The 20,748-nt window shown below is 49.6% G+C and overlaps 1 protein-coding gene across 2 annotated transcripts in view; it reads right to left on the bottom strand.

The window, feature by feature from the left end:
- Positions 1–20,748, bottom strand: part of LOC139056347 (uncharacterized) — a 184,517-nt gene that overhangs the window by 39,973 nt on the left and 123,796 nt on the right. For both annotated transcript variants that reach the window (XM_070534512.1, XM_070534511.1), the window contains 3 exons: positions 12,527–12,752; positions 10,633–10,743; positions 1,839–1,919 (listed from right to left, as the gene is read on the bottom strand). In XM_070534512.1, coding sequence (XP_070390613.1) covers positions 1,839–1,919; positions 10,633–10,743; positions 12,527–12,752 — 418 coding nt within the window. The remainder of the gene's footprint in view (positions 1–1,838; positions 1,920–10,632; positions 10,744–12,526; positions 12,753–20,748) is intronic.

Here is a 20,748-nt window from a genome sequence, read left to right as displayed (position 1 = left end):
TTGGGTAGTATTGAGCCCTGGCTGTGGCGAAGCACGTTTCTAGCCCGAGTTTTGCGTCGATTCGCACTTTTTTTCTGCCTTGTTGCGAGTGCGAAAAGGCTCGTCACTTCTTAGAGACCACGTCGACCACGCTGCGAGCTCTCGCCGCAGCCTATAGTTCAACGAAAACGGACTCTCCGTGAGACGTAATGCTGGAAGCAGAAGGAATCGGCGACGCCGATCCGGAGAGACCTAGCTCAGCCTCGAAAAAGCGTCACCGTCGTTACTTCTGCGTCGTGCGCTGCCATAAACAAGAGGGCCTGGATTCCAACATCAGATTCTACCGTTTTATTTCAAGGCCTCAGGAAGCGAAGCGTCGGGCGCGCTGGATAGCTGCAGTTCGTCGCGTTGGGTAAGCGAAACCTCGCGCCATGCTGACTGCTTCGCCTGTCTTGAAGCTTGCTTGATTATCTGCGTTCTAAAATTCGGTATTTTGCACCTACAGTCCCGAAGGCAGACCGACATAGCAGCAGGCATGGCTGGTGATTCACGATTCGAGACCCGGCTGACAATTAACAATTCGACCGGTGCGAAGTGGTGAAGTGACCAGGTGTGTGCAAATGAGCACAAATGGTCGGGCTCATTCGATGACAATTCACTACTTCACTACGAGCAGCACAGGTTAGGAGAGCTAAATGCGCTCATCCTTGATCTCAAGCCAGCACGTTGAGGCAGCGCAGCAAGGTAGTATTGATTGCAGCACACCGAGGTTCGAGCGCTGTCATGAAAAGCTACATCAAGCGAGCAGCACACGAGCTCGCGCTGCAGCGCGATTCGCACGGACGTTACTGGGAGCTCCATATGCATAGCATCAGTTATTTATCAGTTGCTAAATGGACAGATGGCCGCTATTACAGTGCAGGCATAACTACTTGTCTAGCCGCATGCAGTCAACATAGATTACAGGAGGCCCGCCGTTTCGAGGCATGTCGAAAGACCGCTGCCGTCGCGGCGCGTACCGTCGTGTGTTCGAGCAGTTCCGTACACATGATGTCTGCTTATCGCCGCTGTGAATTCATTTATATCAAGCATTTCCTCGTGTTTGTGCGCCAGAGTCTAGCAGCGTGCAAACCTTACCTGAAGTTCAACTTCGTACGCGACTCGCTTCACTTGCGATTGACACCGCGCTAAAACTTCGCCGCTTATTTCTTGAACGGCATACACGTATTCTGCGTTGCATAATTTATTGCCTTTACGCAGCGTGCTACCCCTGAAAAAATCATCGGCGCCCGATATTCGCTGCAAGCCGTGGTACAACAAAATTGAAAGTGGCGGGTCCATATTGTAAACGTGCTTTCCGAAGCAGACGACCGAGCTTGGTACTACCCAGTTCAAGACAGAGTGCGCTTTTTAGCACCTTTTTCGCAGCGCCCCCTGGGCAATGCAAGAGCCCCATACGTGTCTCATATGTCTCAGGCCCCGTTCACCGAACTGCGTTGGCGTTTTTATTGTGTAGTTACCGAAGTGTAAATTTAATATTTCAGTTTTATGTAAAGTCGCGAATCAAAAAAACAAAGTGCCAAATAATTTATCACCTTATAAAACATCCGCCATAGTCAGTACATTTGATTTCACCTTTTAGTTTTACATGTAACAAACCTTATCCGTATAGGAGCTTGGATGCAAAAAAAAAAAAACGATTTCTCTGTTCTCATGCATGCAGATAGGTGCTACTGAGGTCCTATTTAAAGCTCCTTCCTAAGGTTCCTCCGCAACAGCCCACCTACTGCAGTGCACTTCAGGTACGCATTGAGCGAAAATGAAAAATAAAGCCAATTTGTTCCAGTAGACTAACTCACCGGATTCCATTCCTTAATGAGTTTCTCGTCCCCACCAGTTGATGTGTTCGGGTAGAATACCATGTACTCCAACTGTACCATCTAAAAAAAGTGAAATACGCGCCATGAAAACATTGCTGCTGCACGCGCGGCAGCTGCGAATACCACACGTCCCAGTTACACATTTTGCCGCGACGAACTTGCGTTAAAACGGGGACATAACCGAGCTTACAATACCTATCTAAAACCGGGTTCACTAACTTCCATATTGGCAATAAGGGTCAGAAAACGCAAGAATGGTGTCACTGTCGAACACAACGTCGCCACATTCCGCAACAAGCAGGTATGTCCTTGTCCGCGTATCTCGCTGTGAGATATTCAAATTGAGGCTGAGAAAATTAAGTGGATTAATATTAGCAACAAACGTTTCTAGCATACAAAAAAAACAACAACAACTTACCGCGAGAACAAGCTTGGTAAGGCACATAAAAAAAAGTGCAAATCAAACGGGGAAAAAAAGAAAGACGCGTGATGATTCTATCTAAAAGCCTAGCGAGAGCTTATCGTTACGTCATAATTGACAGCGTTGCCTAGGGCAACGCTGTCAATTGAATTTTCGACGGTAAAGATTGGCTGCGCATACTATTCTAAAAGAACCGATCAGTGAACTTGAGAGTTAAGGGAAATGTTAGTGAGCCTTCCCCTCCCCCTACCGGTTTAAATACAGAAAACCACTCTGGAATCCATGACGTCACACACTGCATGAACTACCCGCGCTGCAGTTCCGGTAAGAAAGTTTGACCTCAATTTCCTATTGTATAAAAGGGGCCTTGAAACATAGTTATACCATGTGTACCAGCTAACGTTTAGCCAAGCTGTTTAATGAAAAAAAGAGTACGTGTATATATATATATATATATATACAACGATTAACATCGCCCCTAATTATCGTCAATCAAAGCAAACAGCGCATAAAGCTTCGCTTACATCGATTCCCACAATGCGTGGGATCCACGAAATCTTTTTTTCATTAAACAGCTTGGCTAACGTATATATATTGTGAGGGGTTTTTATTCGGCTCGTAAAGCAGCAGCGACAAACTCAGCAGCAGCAGGTAGGGCGCAGCAAGCGAACGAACTGGTTACGAGCGACGCGATGGCAACGGGGCCACATATATATATATATATATATATATATATATATATATATATATATATATATATATATATATATATATATATATATATATATATATATATATATATATATATAGAAGGCTTGTTTGACAGGATACAATCTTAAGGAGGAGTGGTCGGAACCCCTCAGTCAAGGGCCACACTGGCCTATGTCGCCTTCATGACTTGGCTAATTAAGGGCTTTTGTGCGGCCAAGTCGGAACGGGCGTGCTGTGCGCCCCACTGCTCCATTGTGTTATTGCTATTCGGCCCACGAGGGCGCTTAGTGCACTCCCAGGTTACACGTATTAGGGTGGACAATGCCACCACAACAAGGGACGTTGGCCCTATAGCGAGTGAAATACAAGGCGTTAAACATTTTTAGGTGCGTTAATAACCCGGTCTGCATCTTGCGCCAGTCGGTGGCCTTTTCCCAGCGAAGTTGTAGGTGAGGCGGCGGGTATTTCCTGCGGACTCCGCGCTGATGAGCAAGGATATCTTTGGGATTTAAATTGATGGAATTTTGTGAGGTACACTGTGAGGGGTTGGGGTTATAAGAGGACGCGATCGCATGGTTAGTAGACCCTTGAGCAAACGCGTCAGCCCGTCCGTTTTCTTGTACCCCCGCGTGTTTCGAGCACAGGGGTAGGCCATGACGGTGGTCGAACAATTTGGGGATTTTCACGAGGCTAGCCGCAGTCACGTGCCCATTGATAAACATACATGCGACACGTATCCCGCGAGTCTGTGACCACGACCGAGACCCTTTGCAAACGCTCCGCGTGAGCAAGGACGATCGCCACTGCTAACATTTCGGCTGAGGTGGGGGATCCCGCGGTAACCGACACGGTTATGTGCTGCTGGCAGATCGAGTTCATGACTGCCAGGGCGTACCTCCTGTGGCGGCGCTGCCCAGTGGCCTCTGCAGAGAGAGCTGCGTCCATGTACTACTCCATATTGTATACCTAGGGTTATCACTGTACATCGACTGAATACGTTGTGCGAGTGCTTTGCGCCTTTCCTTCTAGTACTCGGGATGCTTGTTCTTGGGAACGGGAGCTACTGCAACCTTTAGTTTGTTCAGCATGTAATCCAGCACTAGAGTGGTGAGTTGATGTTAACCGTTGCCTCGATCGCATCACTGCTCTTTGCGCAGCACACAGATCACACAGCGAGATGTGTTTGGCTGAGGCGTTGTTGTGCGCCATCTTTCATAAGCTCCGAGAAAGTTAGCATTCTTCTTTCCTCACAAGGCACGTCGCATCTTGGGAAGAGTGGAAGAACTTTAATTATGGGGCTGTACGCGCCAAAACGAAAATGCCGTAGTGGCGAACTCCGGATTAATTTTTACCCCCTGGGGTTATTTAACGTGAACCTAAATCCAAGCACACAAGCAGTTTTGCATATCGCCCCCGTCGAAATGCGACTGCCACGGTCGTGATCGAACCCCGGACCTCGAGCAATGCTATGGCTCTAAAGCTACTGCGGTGGGCACACAGGTGTTGATTTGACGTGCGAACGCTTCAGTAATGTCGCCTAGACACAACGGTGCTTTATTCCCGGTTTGTGTCATGCATGCCATGTGTCAGCTGTCCGTTTCACAAATCTGCATGGTGTTTATGTTTCAGAAAAAGCAGAAACGTACTGTACGTTACCTTGAACATAAATTCATCCAGACTGTCCCCAGCCGCTGTCGTGTTTAGTAGTAGCGTTTCCTCGACTTCTCGTGGCTCATTTTCCCCTCTCATGCCCTCGCCCCATGTATGGCAACTGTGAGTAGAAGAGTGACAAGGCTGTCATTCGCTCGTTTTGCGAATGTGTCGTTTCCACCCATTCTCTGCTTCCTTTCTGCCATTCTATTTCCTCTTCTGGGTACTGTTGCACGCTAGCAGACAGGTAAGCGCTGCAGTTTCTGCAATACTTTTGCGGGGAGTCACGGATAATTACAGCTCTCAAGAACGTATGATGGCGACGCCCAGGGAGCTCCAGAGGCCGTGGTGGCCGCAGCAGCAGCGGAAAAGTCGCAAAGAGGCAAAGGAAGCTTGCGAAGAAAGCGTGCCAGTTTTCACAGGCCTAGACACAGGCGGTGGCCTCACGCTCGCCGACCGAGTACTTCCGTGCATGCGCTTGCAGAGTACGAACGCGCGCGGCAGTTTAAGCAACCTTCCGTTATGCTGCTGAAGCACGCCGCCTATACCATATCCTGAGGCGGCAGTAGTAGCATATACATGTAAATCAGGATGTAAAAGATGAATACTATCACAACAAGTCAGCAGAACTTTCAGAGGTTTCAAATTGCTTTCTGCAGCTAGGCTCCAAGTGAAAGGTGCATTGCTTCGAAGCAACGCACGCATTGTTTCCACATCTCAAATGTGCGGGATGAACTTGCAGTAGAGGGGGGAGGGGGCGCAAGTCCCAGCAGCGAGCAAAGCTTGTTGATGTTGGTAGGTGGTGGAACATTGGTTATCGCTTCTATGGATGGTGACAGTGGAAATAATCCTTTGGCGCTAACAATACGTCCAAAGCAAGTCAACTCTGTAACCTCGTAAGCACATTTGTGGTACAGCTTCAGGCCAGCACGAGACAGCCGTTTCAAAACGACCCGCAGATTGTCCAGATGACCCTATCAAGAGCGACCATACACATTAATGTATTAAGTGTAAAACAAAGCACATTTATATCCTTTGACAATCAGATGGATCCTTTTCTGAAATGCTGATAGTGCCAAAGCGAGTTCGAAGCAAACCCTCTTGAAGCGAAGGAGCCCATCATGTGTAATAAACCTCGTAAGGTCACGGCTCTCGAGACTAAATGATATCTGATGGTAAGCAGAAGCTAAATATAGCTCAGAGAATCGCTGTGCGCCAGCCAAGCTGTTTAAAACGTTCCCCAGTTTGTGGTAGCGGAAAGCTGCAACTCCCCTACTACAGCTTCGTTTGGCTCTCTCAGACCTACGCAAATTCTAGACAAGCCATGTTTTTTTTCCGGACTACGACACCAGGTCAAACCCACTCTGAGCAGTGGATGCGTAGAACGATGACCTGAGTTTCCTATTTCTTTATTTGTTCTGATACCTGCTCGCCAAGGCCTAGTGGAGCTTGCTCATGCACTGGCTGCACAGGCGCATGAACTCGCGTAAACCCTTTGACAGCTTCTAGCTGTTTTGCATACAATTGTTCAAACGTAGAACGTAATTCATGAGTTAGGGAATTTTCTCGCGCCACTAGAAGACATCTGAGTGACGAACACTCCATATTCATGTCATGAGAGAGAAAGAGAGAGAGAGAGAGAGCTCAGTATTAAAATATGATTTTTGCCTGCGCATATCAAGAGCCGCAATGCCATTTTTAGGCCAGGAACGGCTGTTCCGCCAGGTACAACGTAGAGTAGAACAGAAGCACACCGGCCGTTCAATGAGACCATAGCAATGAAGCATCCTTGGAGTAGTCAAAAAGTTGTACGGATGTAGACATCAAAGGATAGGCAGCAGAAAAGTATCTCCGGCCAGTATTGAAACCGATGAAACCGTGTCGCTCAAAAAATACAAATATTTCCCTTCAATTTCGAACAATGCATAAATTCTTTTCATACAGCTCCAGATGTCGCAAACACAGCATGATAGCCCGAGCCAAACGTGTTATATTAACTTTCTTCGACATGTCTAACTTTATTTTCTGGTCGTGCATGAAGACTTGCGCACGGATTCCAAATTATCAATATTTTTTTACGTTGGCGGCACCTGTGTTTCTTAGACTTATATACTGAGGGCTATTTTCAAGGTGTTCCGTTAAGTCGCGGCGGTAACAAGTATATATTAGTCTGCGTCTTATGGCATGTGCATTTGCTACAGTTATTCCATCTTTGATTTGGAGCGATCGTGTCTTCTCAGCCATGAACTTGCGCTTTCGTTCGCGAGAATTCTTTACCTCCTGTGCGCACCTGATCATGTTGCCCAGTAATGGGAAATGCATGAGAAAACACTGAAGACTCTTCCAGCCGAAGGCATTCACGTAAGAAGTCGCCAATAGATTTTCTAAAAGCTGTGGTCGCGTATCATGTCGTCTGTCGAATCCCCGAAATCGCATGATGCTACGAGTCTTCGTGGCACGGTGAAATAATCGGTCCGCAGTCTCACCTCCTGTTGGAGCTCGCGGACGGAAACGATGACGCGCTAAGTGATGTTTACTGTTCTCTTGTAGGGTCCTTCCAACACCGCAATGGCGCTGTCACTCTCATCATGGCTGGAAGACGTCATGCCTGCGCTGCTTGTTACCGCAGTAGGCGGGCGGTTCGCTGCATTCAAAGCTACGTTGTGCTTCCAGGCCCAAGCAGTTGAGAAGGATCCCCTTATGACGTTTGGCAGGCAGCTAAAATAGGAGCCCGCTGCCGCCATATAGTTCTAGGACGCCTGTATCCACTGCTCCCATTGAATGGTCGGGGTCCAGGCGAAGGCCGGAACGGTTGCGGCGGTTGAAGATCCGAAATACTCATTGAAGCATTAAGCATTAACGCACTCATCCGTGATGGGCTTCTGTACCGCCGCAATTACTTATCTGATGACCGTAAATGATTGCTGGTGATTCCTCGCAGTCTACGCTCCGACATATGTGCCTCTTCATGCGAACCCACAATGCACCCATACCGGAGTATTAAAGACCTATACACGCCTACGCCTTCAGTACTACTGGCGTGTAATGTACCACTGATGGTCCCAGTGCCAACACCGCAAGAGCCCGCCTACCCGACCAGTGGGCCGCTCCAACCTCATACCTTATCCCGCCCGGCCTTTCGACCGCATCAGAATAGATTTGTACGGGCCCCTTCCAAATACTCCAAATGGCAGCCGCTGGGTCACCGTCGCTGTGGACCACCTCACGCGATACCCCCAAACTTCAGCGCTTCCGTCTGCCACATCACGTGAAGTCAACCTTGTTCATTACCCGCCGTGGTTGCTCAGTGGCCATGGTGTTGGGCTGCTAAGCACGATGTCGCGGGATCGATCCCGGCCATTCGATGGGGGCGAAATGCGAAAACACCCGTGTGCTTAGATTTGGGTGCACGTTAAAAAACCCCAGGTGGTCAAAATTTCCGGAGTCCTCCACTACGGCGTGACTCATAATCAGAAAGTGGTTTTGGCACGTAAAACCCCATAATTTAATTTTGTAACCTTGTTCATTCTCCATAGACTGGTTATTGAGTACTGTGCGCCTAATGAGATACTGAGCGATCACGGACGTTCCTTCCTCTCCGAAGCCGTAGAAGCCCTTCTACGTGAAGGCAACATTGTACATCGCATTACCAGCGCATATCATCTCCAAACCAATACAATGACTGAGCGCTTTAATTGAAAACTAGGCGACATGCTCGCTATGCACGCTTCCATTGACCACATCAATTGAGACCAGATATTGCCCTCTGTTACGTATACTCACAACTGCGCCGCTTAGTCTACCACAGTATTCTACCCGTTCCTCCTCCTTTACGGCCATGATCCTTCCTCCTCCATGGAAACTATATTTCCATATCACCCTGATGCCTCGGAATCCATAACTATATCTGAAGTCTTCACCTATGCTGAGGAACTTCACCAGCTCGTGCGCTCACTTACCATGCAAGACCAGGCCTGCCAAGAAAGACTGTCCCGACCTCTTCATCGTCATATTCACCAGTTACATTGGTGTGGCTACGCGTTCTCTTCTCCGCGCCCGGCCTTAATTCCACAAAGCTGCTGCATAGTTATGACGGTGTTCTACGTCAGGCGTCCTCCGTCAGCTACGTCATCGAGCCCCTCCAGTCTTCTACGGAATACCGGCGCGGCGACTGCGAAACAGTTCGCGTCGGACGGCTGAAACCGCACTACGATCTGCCAGTACCACCGTTTCCTTAAGTCGCCTTTTTGCCCTTAGGTTTGCTCGTTCTTCGTGCCAGGGTGAGCGGGAGGAATGAGGGGAGAGGGAATTGTAGTGACAAAACGGACGCCAGCAAAAGACATGAAAGAACACTACTGTTGGTGCTCGCGCTCGCTCTGCTTGGCCGTTGACCAGGTCACTTTCGTCTCTTTTGATACGTTTGATAAGTCACACTCAGAGCTAAACGTGTACCTGCAAGACGATAGAAATACAGATGAGACGCCACGGTTCCTGACCTCGTTTAGTCTATTCTTTTTCTTCATCGGGCGCTCGCCCAGCCCATGCCACCAATGGGGCTGTAAGTGACAGCGACGCCATATATAACAGATACGCTCGTAGGAATTATGCCCTCGCCAAGTGAGAGAAGCGGTAATTTATTGTCGATTGCTCGATGTATACGTACAGGGTAGAGCTGAGCGAAAAGCAGATGGAGCCGGCCGATCATCACGAGGGCTTCACAAAGTGCTGCCGCGAACCAAACAATGCCTTGAAAGATTCAACAACCACGGAAGGTTTATTTCCCAAGAGTCAACGCTCAGATAGCAAGCCAGGGAGGGAATCGGCTACGGTAGCTCAGTGGCCATATATAGCGGTGCGCTGCTGAGCTCAAGGTCGGTGGTTCGATCGGCGGATACGGCGGCTCTTATTCAAAAGCGGCGAAATTGAAGAAAACAGTCGTGTACTATTACACTCAGAAACACGTATAAAAGAGCCGCAGGTGGTGAAAATCCGTAGATCCCTGCTATGGTGTTCGTCATATTCATATCATGCTATTGGCATGTAAATCACATAACCTTTTTGTTCAAACGAGGTAGGTGTGGCGTCAGAGCAGGTTGACTAGCCTAGGCTTGGTTGTTGTTGTTGTTGTGCATGATCGCAAAAGAGCCGCAGGTGGTGAAAATCCGTAGATCCCTGCTATGGTGTGCGTCATATTCATATCATGCTATTGGCATGTAAATCACATAACCTTTTTGTTCAAGCGAGGTAGGTGTGGCGTCAGAGCAGGTTGACTAGCCTAGGCTTGGTTGTGTTGTTGGGCAAGCTGGCGTTCATGGTCCCTCGCGGACCATGCACGCCAGCTTGCCCGTACTGAACTGACGGCCTCGAAAACCACTCAGCAGCGTCAGTACAACGCCCGCCACCGTGACGTACAGTTTTCGCCTGGTGCGCTCGTGCTCCTGTGGTCACCCTCTCGTCACGTTGGACTTTCAGAGAAGCTCCTTTCGCGATAAACAGGGCCCTACCACGTGCTGCGCCAGGTGACGCCTGTAGCATATGAAATTGCTCCTGTGCATTCAACCCCGTCCTCTACACTGGCATCTAGTGATGTTGTGCACGTCAGTAGGCTCCAGGCCTACTTCACTGCTTCCGAGTCCGGCGTTTAGTCGCTCCGGGATAACGCTTTTGCCGCCGAGGGTAGTGTTACGGAACAGCATTTGCGATGTCAAAGAGGCGAGCAGGGTGAAAACGACGACGACGATTAGAGGCTAGCGGGGGCTGTTGCCTCTTGGCCAAGTGCGGCGTATTGCCTTGTAAATATACTTGTATATAGGTTTTCGTCACCATCTTTCTACGTAACAATATTAACAGATGAACGACCATGTTTTGGCCAGAGCGAAAGGAGCAGACAGACTGAAAAGCTTTTTTTTTTGCTTGCGCGGGAAGCGACGGCAGCAGCGCTGCGACTTTTCTGTAGTCACATGTGTTAACATATCTCCAGCATATACTCACCTTGGCGTACAAGCCAGCTCGAGACTTTTCGCTAGAAGCGGCCGACAGGGCGTACGAGTGAATGAAGGCGTCAATTAACGAAGACATGTACTTGCTACCAAGGGTGAAAGCCTGCATAGGAAAGACACGAAAGCGTCAGATGTGTCGTAAGCGCTTTTTGTACCAGCGAGCCGCTCTAAGCCCCTGCGCTTTCTCGGCATGTGGCACTATTCAGATTATGCGTTACGGCACTTGTGCGTCTTTACACAAACGAAACGCAAGCGAACAAGGTGGTCGCAAGGCGAAGTTGCGTGTTTCAGAAATAGAATTCACGGACGCTCGTTCTATTGAATTTGTTTCAATCATGACCAGGCATTAGGAAGGAAGGGTGGATGGATGTTATGAGCGTCCTCTTTGGAACACCGCAGCGATCGTGCGGACCAGCGCGTGATCCTAGTGGAAGATGACCCATACCTCTCGTCGAAAGAAGCGTCACTAAAACACTGCGGTCTGTTCACTAGGTGAAAGGCCATCCCCACAGGTAGACGTGGCAGTGCTCACAGGCCTAGACACAGGCGATGGCCTCACGTTCAATGACCGAGTACTTCCGTTCATGAGGTTGCAGAGTATGGGAGGTGAATGCGACGGTTTTAAGTTATCTACCGGTTATCCTGCTGAAACACGCACCCAGGCCATTCTCTGAGGCATTAGTAGTAACATATAGAGGAAACTCGAAGATCAAAAAGCTGAAAATCACGAGGCGTCTGCAGAGCTTTCAAATGCTTCAAACTGCGTTCTGCCGCTAGGGTCCAAGTGAAAGGGCCGGCTACTCAGCCGGGCTCATTCGGTGTCAGACGAACCAAAATTTCTACTCGCCTGGGCTTACTCGTGCGCAGACTCATCGAAATTTGAATTTTATTCGCGGATGAGGGAAGGCAGAGAGGTCTCGCACTTGACCGGGAGAGGGGAGGGGCAGGGCACGAGAACGTTGTCACGTTGTCAAACGTTGTCGTTTTCTGCCAAGTATCCAAGGTACACACTAAATTTCGGAGGCAGGGTCGCGTTCGCGGTGTGGCCCCTCCCCTCCCCTACTGGCCATGCCCCTGGTGCCGCACCCCGAGCGACACGACTTTCTGCGCGCGCCATGATTACTCGCGGTGCCTCTCTATGCGCGTCGTGCGTAGGAAACGGCTTCCCTCCACGCCGCATCAGTTTTCTGCGCGATTCACTGGAGCAAGTCACGAATGTCGCAGGACTCTCTAGGCCCTTCCGCTGCTCCCACTTTGTTCAAGTGGCAAGGTAGTAGCGTGCTGATCGCTTCGAAAGCGCATGATGCGCTCAGGTATTTGCTCCGGCGGCCTCTATTGAGCCTCGTTAGACTGCCCTAGTGATCGAATTGTATATACGTTTTGTTTCAAAATAAATCAGTTGTAAGTAGTCCTCCGAGTGTACTGTACCCCATCTTCTTCGTCCGCGTCGTCTAGCGCAAAAGCCAGTTCACGACAAAGAGGCCGTGCCAGAAGCGGAGTAGAGGTTTTGGCCTCACATGTGCAACGCTCAGCGACTTAAACGCGATACTCGGACAACGTGGCGGCCGGTATTTTCTTGCGGCCCGATGATACACGGAAATGCATAATCTCAGCGTCACCAGCGTCCACCGGTAGCGCAAGAAGGTACTGGGCGCCATGTTATCCGAGTATCGCGTTTCAATCGCTGAGCACTGTACATACGTAGTGGAATCGACAATTTGACAACGGAAATTCTTTGCTCCCTCGAGTCATGGTACTCTGGGGTAGTACTATCCAGTATGTGGTTCACTATTTGGTGCAGCCTACAGAAATTCTATTTCTTTTCATTCGCGGAGAGCAGCATACAAACAAACGAGGACACCCGCGAACTAGGCGTGGTCCCTTACCGGAAACTGCCCTTTGGGATCCTTGGGATTCTTGAGTCCAAACGGCCAGTAAGCTAACTTCAAGTACCTGTCCGCTAGGTAAGCAAGTGTGGTGGGGTTCAACCAGTCGAAGTAGCGGGTACACCACAGCTTCTTCACTTTAGCGTCAAATTTTGTAGCAGGTACCAGGTAGTGAGCCCCTGCTCTCAGAATTGTGTCCAAAAGCACAAATATGCTAAGTTCTTCCCTGCAATAGAAGCAAAGAAATAAATGTGAGCACAACGATGTCTCGCTTAATCACATCGATCGCGCCTGCTTATAGACGCAAGCACATTTCTGCCGAGCTGTGGTGCGTACCGGAATGCGCATCGGAATGTGATCCGATACGTTGATGCCGCTCGGACTTAATCAGGCAGATATGGCGCGATTCTGAGAGCGATCCGACCAACGATTTGGCATATGAACCACATCAAGCAAATTTTTTTGGACATGCTCTATCTGGTTTTGATACAAGTGCCAAATGTTGGAGCATCCATTTTCGGCGCGTCGCCATACGGAAACAATGCCCATGCCTGTCTATGCCTGGCTAGCCACAGAGCACAACTCACCTAATATTAAGCTTGAAAAAACAAGAATTTTTTTTAGGTTTGTCTGCGAATTTTAACCAACTTCGTGTTAGCAGCAGGAACCGCAAGAAGCCTGTAATATATGTTCCTAATCAAACTGCAGTCATCAAACAACTATTTTATTGCTAGTTGGCAGCAAGTGTATGTCAGTATACTACACATCAGTACACAATTGAAAATGTAAATTTCAACGAGTTGCTTTGCGTTAACGTTTGCGCGGATCTTCTCCCGGTCCTAAAAGGAACATCAAGAAATTAAAGAAAAAATAATAAATGAAGAATAAATATCTCGCTTGCACGTCGCAGCAGTGCTGTTTTGACGCAAGCTGCAAGCTTGAAACTACACTCTTAAAACGGTTGCACCCTTTGGGGTGTATATTTGTCCCACAACAATAATCGTCATCTGCCTTGCTTGCGTTTCCTTTCCTGAAAACTCGGCGCTCGCTACTTTCCTGTCGAGAATGCTGCGTCACACTGACAAGGCGCATGCCGTTCGTGACTGGAAAGTACCGGGCTCGCAGCGTTAGAGAAAGGAAACGCGGGCAGCAAGGATGACGATTATTGTTGTGGGACAAGATACGCCCCAAAGGGTGTAAATTTTTCTAAGAGTGTAAGCGCTAAGTAACACGGCCGCGGCCGCGAAATCCTTGCCTACGGTGAGCCTAGCGGGTGAACACATGACCGTTTTTGAAGCGATAAGCCGCCTACCAAAGCCAAGTTGTATACGGCGCGTGACTTAAACCAAGCATGGGGTGCTATTCTGTGGCATTCGAGTACTTTGTAGGGGTGCGATGCAGGCGTGACGCGTCTAACATGATGCGTGGTCAAATGTAGGTTCACGATTCATTTCCGTTACATGTCGCCATCTTGACGCTTTGCCTAAAAACTGAAAGTGGAAGCAGCAGACATAAAGCGCCTGACGTTGGAAATTACGTGAGGCGGCGCTTTAATGAAGCGGATCATTCAACAACATCTACACGAACAAGTGAGATGCGCACAAGTCTCTTTATTTTCATGATATTGTTACGCAGGAAGACGGAGACGGAAAGCTATATACAAGTATATTTACAAGGGGATACGCCGAACTTGGCCAAGAGGCAACAGCCCGCGTTAGCCTCCCAACGTCGTCGTCGTCGTCTTCTCACTGCTCGCCTCTTCGTCATTGGAAATACTGTTCCGTAGCACTACCCCCGGCGGCAAAAGCCTCGTCCCGGAGCGAGTAAAGGTCCGACTCTGAAGCAGTGCAGCAGGTCTTGAGCCTACTGACGTGCACATCACTAGATGCCAGAGTAGAGGACGATGTTGAAATCACAGGAGCAATTTCGTACGTCACAGGCGTCACGGGGCCCTGTGTATCGCGAAAGGAGCTTTTCTGAAAGTCCGACGTGACGAGAGGGAGACCACAGGAGCACGAGCGCACCAGGCGAAAACTGCACGTCACGGTGGCGGGCATTGTACTGACGCTCCTGAGTGGTTTGCGAGGCCGTCATTCGAGCACGGGCAAGCTGGCGTGCATGGTCGGCGAGGGCGATGGCGTCGCGCGCATACTCGCTTGTTGAGATCGCAGCAGGAGGAAGTGCCATGTCAAGGGGCAAGGTCGGTTCGCGACCGTACAGCAGATAAAATGGAGAAAAACCGGCGGTGTAGTGCCGGAAGAATTATAGGCAAATGTGACGTAAGGAAGGGCAATGTCCCAGTCGTGGTGGTCCTTGTAAACGTACTTAGACAGCATATATGTAAGAGTACGGTTTAACCGCTCTGTTACGCCATTGGTTTGAGGATGGTATGAGGTAGTCAGCTTGTGTTGAGTGGAGCAGGAACGCACAATGTCGGCGATAACTTTCGAGAGGAAGTTACAACCATGGTCACTAAGCAGCTGTCGCGGGGCGCCATGAAGTAAGATAATGTCACGAAAGAGAAAGTCCACGACGTCAGTGGCGTAATTTGTAGGCAGAGCCCGCGTGACAGCGTATCGGGTGGCGTAATCAGTTGCGACGGCTACCCATTTGTTCCCAGAGAATGACGTGGGAAAGGGACCGAGGAGGTCTAATCCAACACGAAAGAACGGTTCCACAGGGACGGTGATCGGCTGGAGATGACCGGAGTAGCACCTGAGGTGTTTTCCGACGCTGGCAGGGATCAGCAACATAGCGTCGGACAGAGCGAGCGAGACCAGCCCAATAGAAGCGGCGGCGGACGCGGTCGTATGTGTGGGTTAACCCAAGATGTCCTGCAGTGGGTGCGTCATGCATCTCAAAGAGCACAGCCTGTGGTAGATGTTTTGGCACGACAAGAAGAAGATCAGCTCCGTCTGGGAGGAAGTTCCTTCGGTACAGAATGCCGCCCTGGATGACTATCAGCGAACGGATGCGTCGGTAGGTGTAGAGCGCAGACGCTCGATGAGTGCTCGCAGCTATAGGTCTCGGTACTGCTCATCGGCGATGTTAGCGAAGGCAGACAAAGAGAAAATGCCGTTGGCGGTACTACTGTCAGCGTCGTCAGGCTCGTCTACCGGGTAGCGAGACAGGCAGTCAGCGTCCTTGTGTAGTCGGCCAGATTTGTAGGTGACAGAGTACGAATATTCTTGGAGGCGTAAGGCCCAGCGACCAAGTCTTCCTGTAGGATCGTTCATTGAGCATAACCAGCAAAGCGCGTGATGGTCTGTGACAACGGAAAAGGGTCGGCCATATAAGTATGGGCGGAACTTCGCAACCGCCCAAACTAGGGCCAAACACCCACGCTCAGTGATGGAATAGTTGCGCTCCGCGGGCGAGAGGAGCCTGCTGGCGTAAGCGATAACGCGGTCGTGGCCACGCTGGCGTTGTGCCAGTACTGTGCCAGTACTGCGCCAATTCCGTGACCACTGGCATCAGTACGAACTTCGGTAGGCGCAGAAGGATCGAAATGGGCCAGAACGGGAGGCGTTGTGAGAAGGATGATTAGATGCGAGAATGCAGAGGCCCCGTTATCGCCCCACTGGAACGGGGTGCCTTTCTTCAAAAGCTCGATTAGTGATCGTGCCATGGCCGTGAAATTTTTCACGAAACGGCGGAAATACGAACAAAGGCCGATGAAGCTGCGCACATCCTTGACACACTTCGGAACAGGGAAGTGCGTAACAGCATGGAGCAGTGAAAACAAATGGGCTTGTCGTCAGCAGTGCGCCATTCAGATAGGTTGTCGAAACGTGGTGGGTAAGAAGATGCAGGACGGGGCGGAATCGAAGAAGCCGGGTGGGTATCAGGGCGATGGGCTGAGCAGATAGTGTGAAGACCCATGTTTTCGAACTCCTGGCGGACAACTGCCTGGATCAGGGAAACCGTGAGTGCAGGTGCGTTGGTGGGGCTGGAGTCGAAGGCAGCCATATAGGCGGCCTCGATCTCACGCCGGACGATCCTGGTAACATCGCCAGTGTTGTTGGGACGAGGAGCAGCGCCACAGGAAGGTGTCGCTGGGGTGTTGAGCAGACGGGCAAACCGCTGGTCGATACGTCGGCTTTTAGCGAGTTCCAGGTGGCGGCACTCTTATCACTGCATCCACCATCGCCACATTGTTGAAAACGAGCAAGTTGGAGGCGTCATCGGCAATGCCTTTGAGGATGTGGGATACCTTGTCCGACTCAGTCATGTGTGCGTTAACTTTGCGGCACAGAGCCAAGACGTCCTGAATGTACGTGACATAGGACTCTGTTGACGTCTGCACACGGCCGGAAAGCGCCTTCTGCGCGGCAAGTTGGTGACCGTAGGGGTTGCCGAACAAGTCTCGGAGCTTTTGCCTAAGCGAATACCAACTGGTGAGTTCATCTTCGTGCGTCCGAAACCAAACTCGAGGTGTGCCACCAAGGCAAAAGGTTACGTTGGCGAGCATGATAGTAGGGTCTCACCAGTTATTACGGCTGACGTGTTCGTACAGGCTGATCCAGTCCTCGACGTCTTCCCCATCTTTGCCCGAGAATATGCCAGGATCAGGAGGAGCGGGGATAGTGATGTAGGTCGTCGAAGTGGCAGCAGGTGTCGAAGTGGCAGGTGTCGAAGTGGCAGTCAAGTTGTCATTGCCGGGAGCCATGAAGGAAGGCTCTACGTACCGTCCACTGCGAAGCTCCGTGACGAGGTACAGGGAACTTCCACGTCCACCAGATATGGTACGTAGGAAGACGCAGACGAAAAGCTATATACAAGTATATTTACAAGGGGATACGCCGAACTTGGCCAAGAGGCAACAGCCCGCGTTAGCCTCCCAACGTCGTCGTCGTCGTCTTCTCACTGCTCGCCTCTTCGTCATTGGAAATACTGTTCCGTAGCAATATGCACTACGTATGATACCACACAAGGTTTATTTTAAGCAATACGCCGTTCACAGGCTACGCTTGAAGTGCACACACCGGCGTGATGTTCCATATAAAGTGCGATAACATCGCGGCCGCGCGCCGCATGCTGTGTGTGCGAGTGAAAGCGTGCGAAGGAGCGCCGAGGACGGTGGCTTGACTTGGCGCGCGCAAGGGAGGAAGGCGGGGAGGAAGCGCGCCGTCTTCCGTCGCGCCCAAGCCACTGGTTCAACACCGCCGGCGGCTGCGTATACGGCACGGCTGAGCGCGAGCCTTCTGCGATGGGGGAGAGAGTCTAGTAACCACTGTATGCTCAAACGATTCCCCACTCGAAGCTCTTCCTCCAGTTTCGCTTGTTGAGCACAGCACCGGCCCTCGAGTGAAGAAGACTCTTATGCTTTGGGCTGCTAGCAAAAATTTGCCGATATTGGGGTTCTCGCCACTCATGTGCTTGAAAACTCCCTTTCACTAAAAAAAAGCTATATACCCCGGCATGTTGGAGTAAAATGCACTACATCCCGTCGTTTTACTGCCACCTCAAAGAAACGTATGCTGTAAAAGGATGTCATTAGCCGACTCTACGACGTAGGGAGTTTTAGATCATGCGAATAGAAACCATCCATAGGGAGTTTAAAACTACGTGATCTATTACTTTGCTCAAGATCGCGAGATTAAATACTACCGTTATATTCCGCAAGCCCTCAAAAGCTCCGTCCCTTCGAGTTATGCATATATACTGGGCGACAGGCATGGCCACGCTATTAGAAATCCTGCCGTGGCGTCGCATCGGCCAAAATATTACTGTGTTGAATTTAGCGGGGGTCGGCGAGAAGTACGTACGGCAGCGCAAGTCCCGTAAGTGCTTGCTTGGGCACACAATTGAACAATTTACAATTGTCAATGGGCTGAGTAGGGAAAGTTGTGTACGGAGCATGGCCGTATTTGTTTGTTTACGCGTGCATGCACGTAGTATACACCTGCTTCACTTCCGCCGAAGCTCTATTTTGCCGTAGCAAGCCTGCCATGGCGACGTTTTGTCGTCTTTCTTTCCTACCCTATACTAGAATATATGGTTACACCGATTCAAGATGAGGCGACATGTTCCACAAGACACGACACTTGGCGCCATAACCGGCGAGCTCTCAGCAACAGCTATCAGGAATAGCCGCAATAACTCCATGAGGGCAGAAAAAAAAATTGTCCGGCTATCCTATCCAACAACCTTCACACGGACAAAAAAGAATACTCCCGCTTTTCCATGCTAAAGTACGGTCAGCAAGGGAGTAAATATTTAACCCGACTGGTAGGTAGTATAAAAAAAACCTAGAAACGGTAATGCAATACGGGACGAGCGGTTTACTCCTGTTTCGGGCTATTTTTGTTTACAGTATGCAACAGTTGCAGTGAAGTGTCAGCGAAGTGTAGTGATCACTTCTGTCGAGGGAAGTCGCTGCCACCTACTCACTTTATTGAGTTGAGATATAATGTAGGGTAAAGAAATGTACTAGAATACGGAGCTAAATGCGCCGAGGGCTGATCGCTTCGTGTGCGCTGTGTCCTCGCTGCTTAAGTGGAAGCTTTAGCTCGGGCCCAACTCCGACGCGGCCTATTCAAGTACATGTAAAACGCAAAAAAGTTTTTATGAGGTAACCCCTGGGCCAATTTTAATGAAGTTTGTTGCATTTGAAAGAGAAAGCTAAATTCTAGTTACCGTTGGAAGCGGAATTTCCATTTCGGGCTTGAATTTTCTTTAAAAGATTTTCAAATAATTTGACCGTTACAAAAAAATAGAAGCACGAACTTTACAAATTCATAGTTCTGCATCAAAAACTGATATCGCGGTTCTGTAAACGGCATCCATTCGATCATTCAAAGCGGACAAATTAAATATGTCATCTTACATCTTACGTGAATTGGTTACGTTGGTTACAAGGGTTCTGCAAAAGTTGTATTTACCTATTACTAATTTTTTATATTCATGTGTAACATAAAAATTTTGTCCGCTTTAGATGTGCTATTAGATGCAATTCACAGAATTGTGTTAATATTTTTCGTAGCTGAGTTACAGAGTTGTAAACTTGATAGTGTCGCTTTTTGAAAATGTTTGATTTTTGCCAATTTTTAATAACAGATAGATGACCTAACTCAATAATTCGAAACCAACAGTCACTAGATTTTCAGTTTTTCTTTTAAATGCAACAAATCTCGTCAAATTTGGTAGAGTTGTTGCCGAGAAAAACGAATTCTCCTTTTACATGTGTTTAGAGAGGAGCACCTGAGCTAAAGCTTCCTCTTAAGGCAATCTAGAGCAATTTAGTCGCACGCCACGCCACCCGCCTACCGCACGCGTACGGTTGAGCTAAAAACTACATACATCGCGCACTGGTACGCAAAATTCTATTTGCACTGCAAGGGCGGACACAGTGCATGCGGCAAGGCCGCGCTCGAGCCGCCCATCGCCGCAAGCCGCACCGCACGCGTGCGGTCGCGCGAAAGATTGCACGTATCAAACACTTGTGCACAAATTTCGATTTACAATGTGTAAGGTATACGCTGTGTACCCAGTGTAAACGGTAATTTGTGCACAAGTGCTGGAAACGTGCAACCTTTCGCGTGACCGCACGCTTGCGGTCACGCGAAAAATTGCACGTATCAAACACTTGTGCACAAATTTCGGTTTACAATGTGTAAGGTGTACACTGTGTACACAATGTAAATGGTAATTTGTGCACAAGTGCTGGATACGTGCAATTTTTCGCGCGACCGCACGCGTGCGGTGCGGCTTGCGGTGATGGGCGGCTCGAGCGTAAATCGGCCCTAAGGGCCTGTTTACGCTCGAGCCGTCCATCGCCGCACCGCACTCTTTCGGTTGCGCAAAAAATTGCACGTATCCAGCACGTGTGCACACATTACCGTTTACACTGGGTACACAGTGTATACGTTACACATTGTAAATCGACATTTGTGCACAAGTGCTTGATACGTGCAACCTTTCGCGTGACCGCACGCGTGCGGAGCTGCTTGCGGCGATGGGCGGCTCGAGAGTAAACAGGCCCTTAATCAGCCTTTAGTTCGCGTTGAAGCGAGAGAAAACACGGTCAGTTCGCTCGCTGCTACTGCCGCACTCCCTTACGAAGATAGTGCAATGCCAGGCTGGTCATCCTTCTTCCGAGAGTGGAAGGGCACTGAGTCCAAGTAAACTCCGGATCAAAATTAATCCGGAGTCCCCCACTGCGGCGTGTCTCATAATTAGATCGTCGTTTTGGCACGTAAAGCCCCACAATTTAATTATTT

This window comes from Dermacentor albipictus, chromosome 2 (assembly GCF_038994185.2).
Source record: "Dermacentor albipictus isolate Rhodes 1998 colony chromosome 2, USDA_Dalb.pri_finalv2, whole genome shotgun sequence".
Lineage (NCBI taxonomy): Eukaryota > Metazoa > Arthropoda > Arachnida > Ixodida > Ixodidae > Dermacentor > Dermacentor albipictus.
This window is presented reverse-complemented; position numbering and strand designations above follow the sequence as displayed.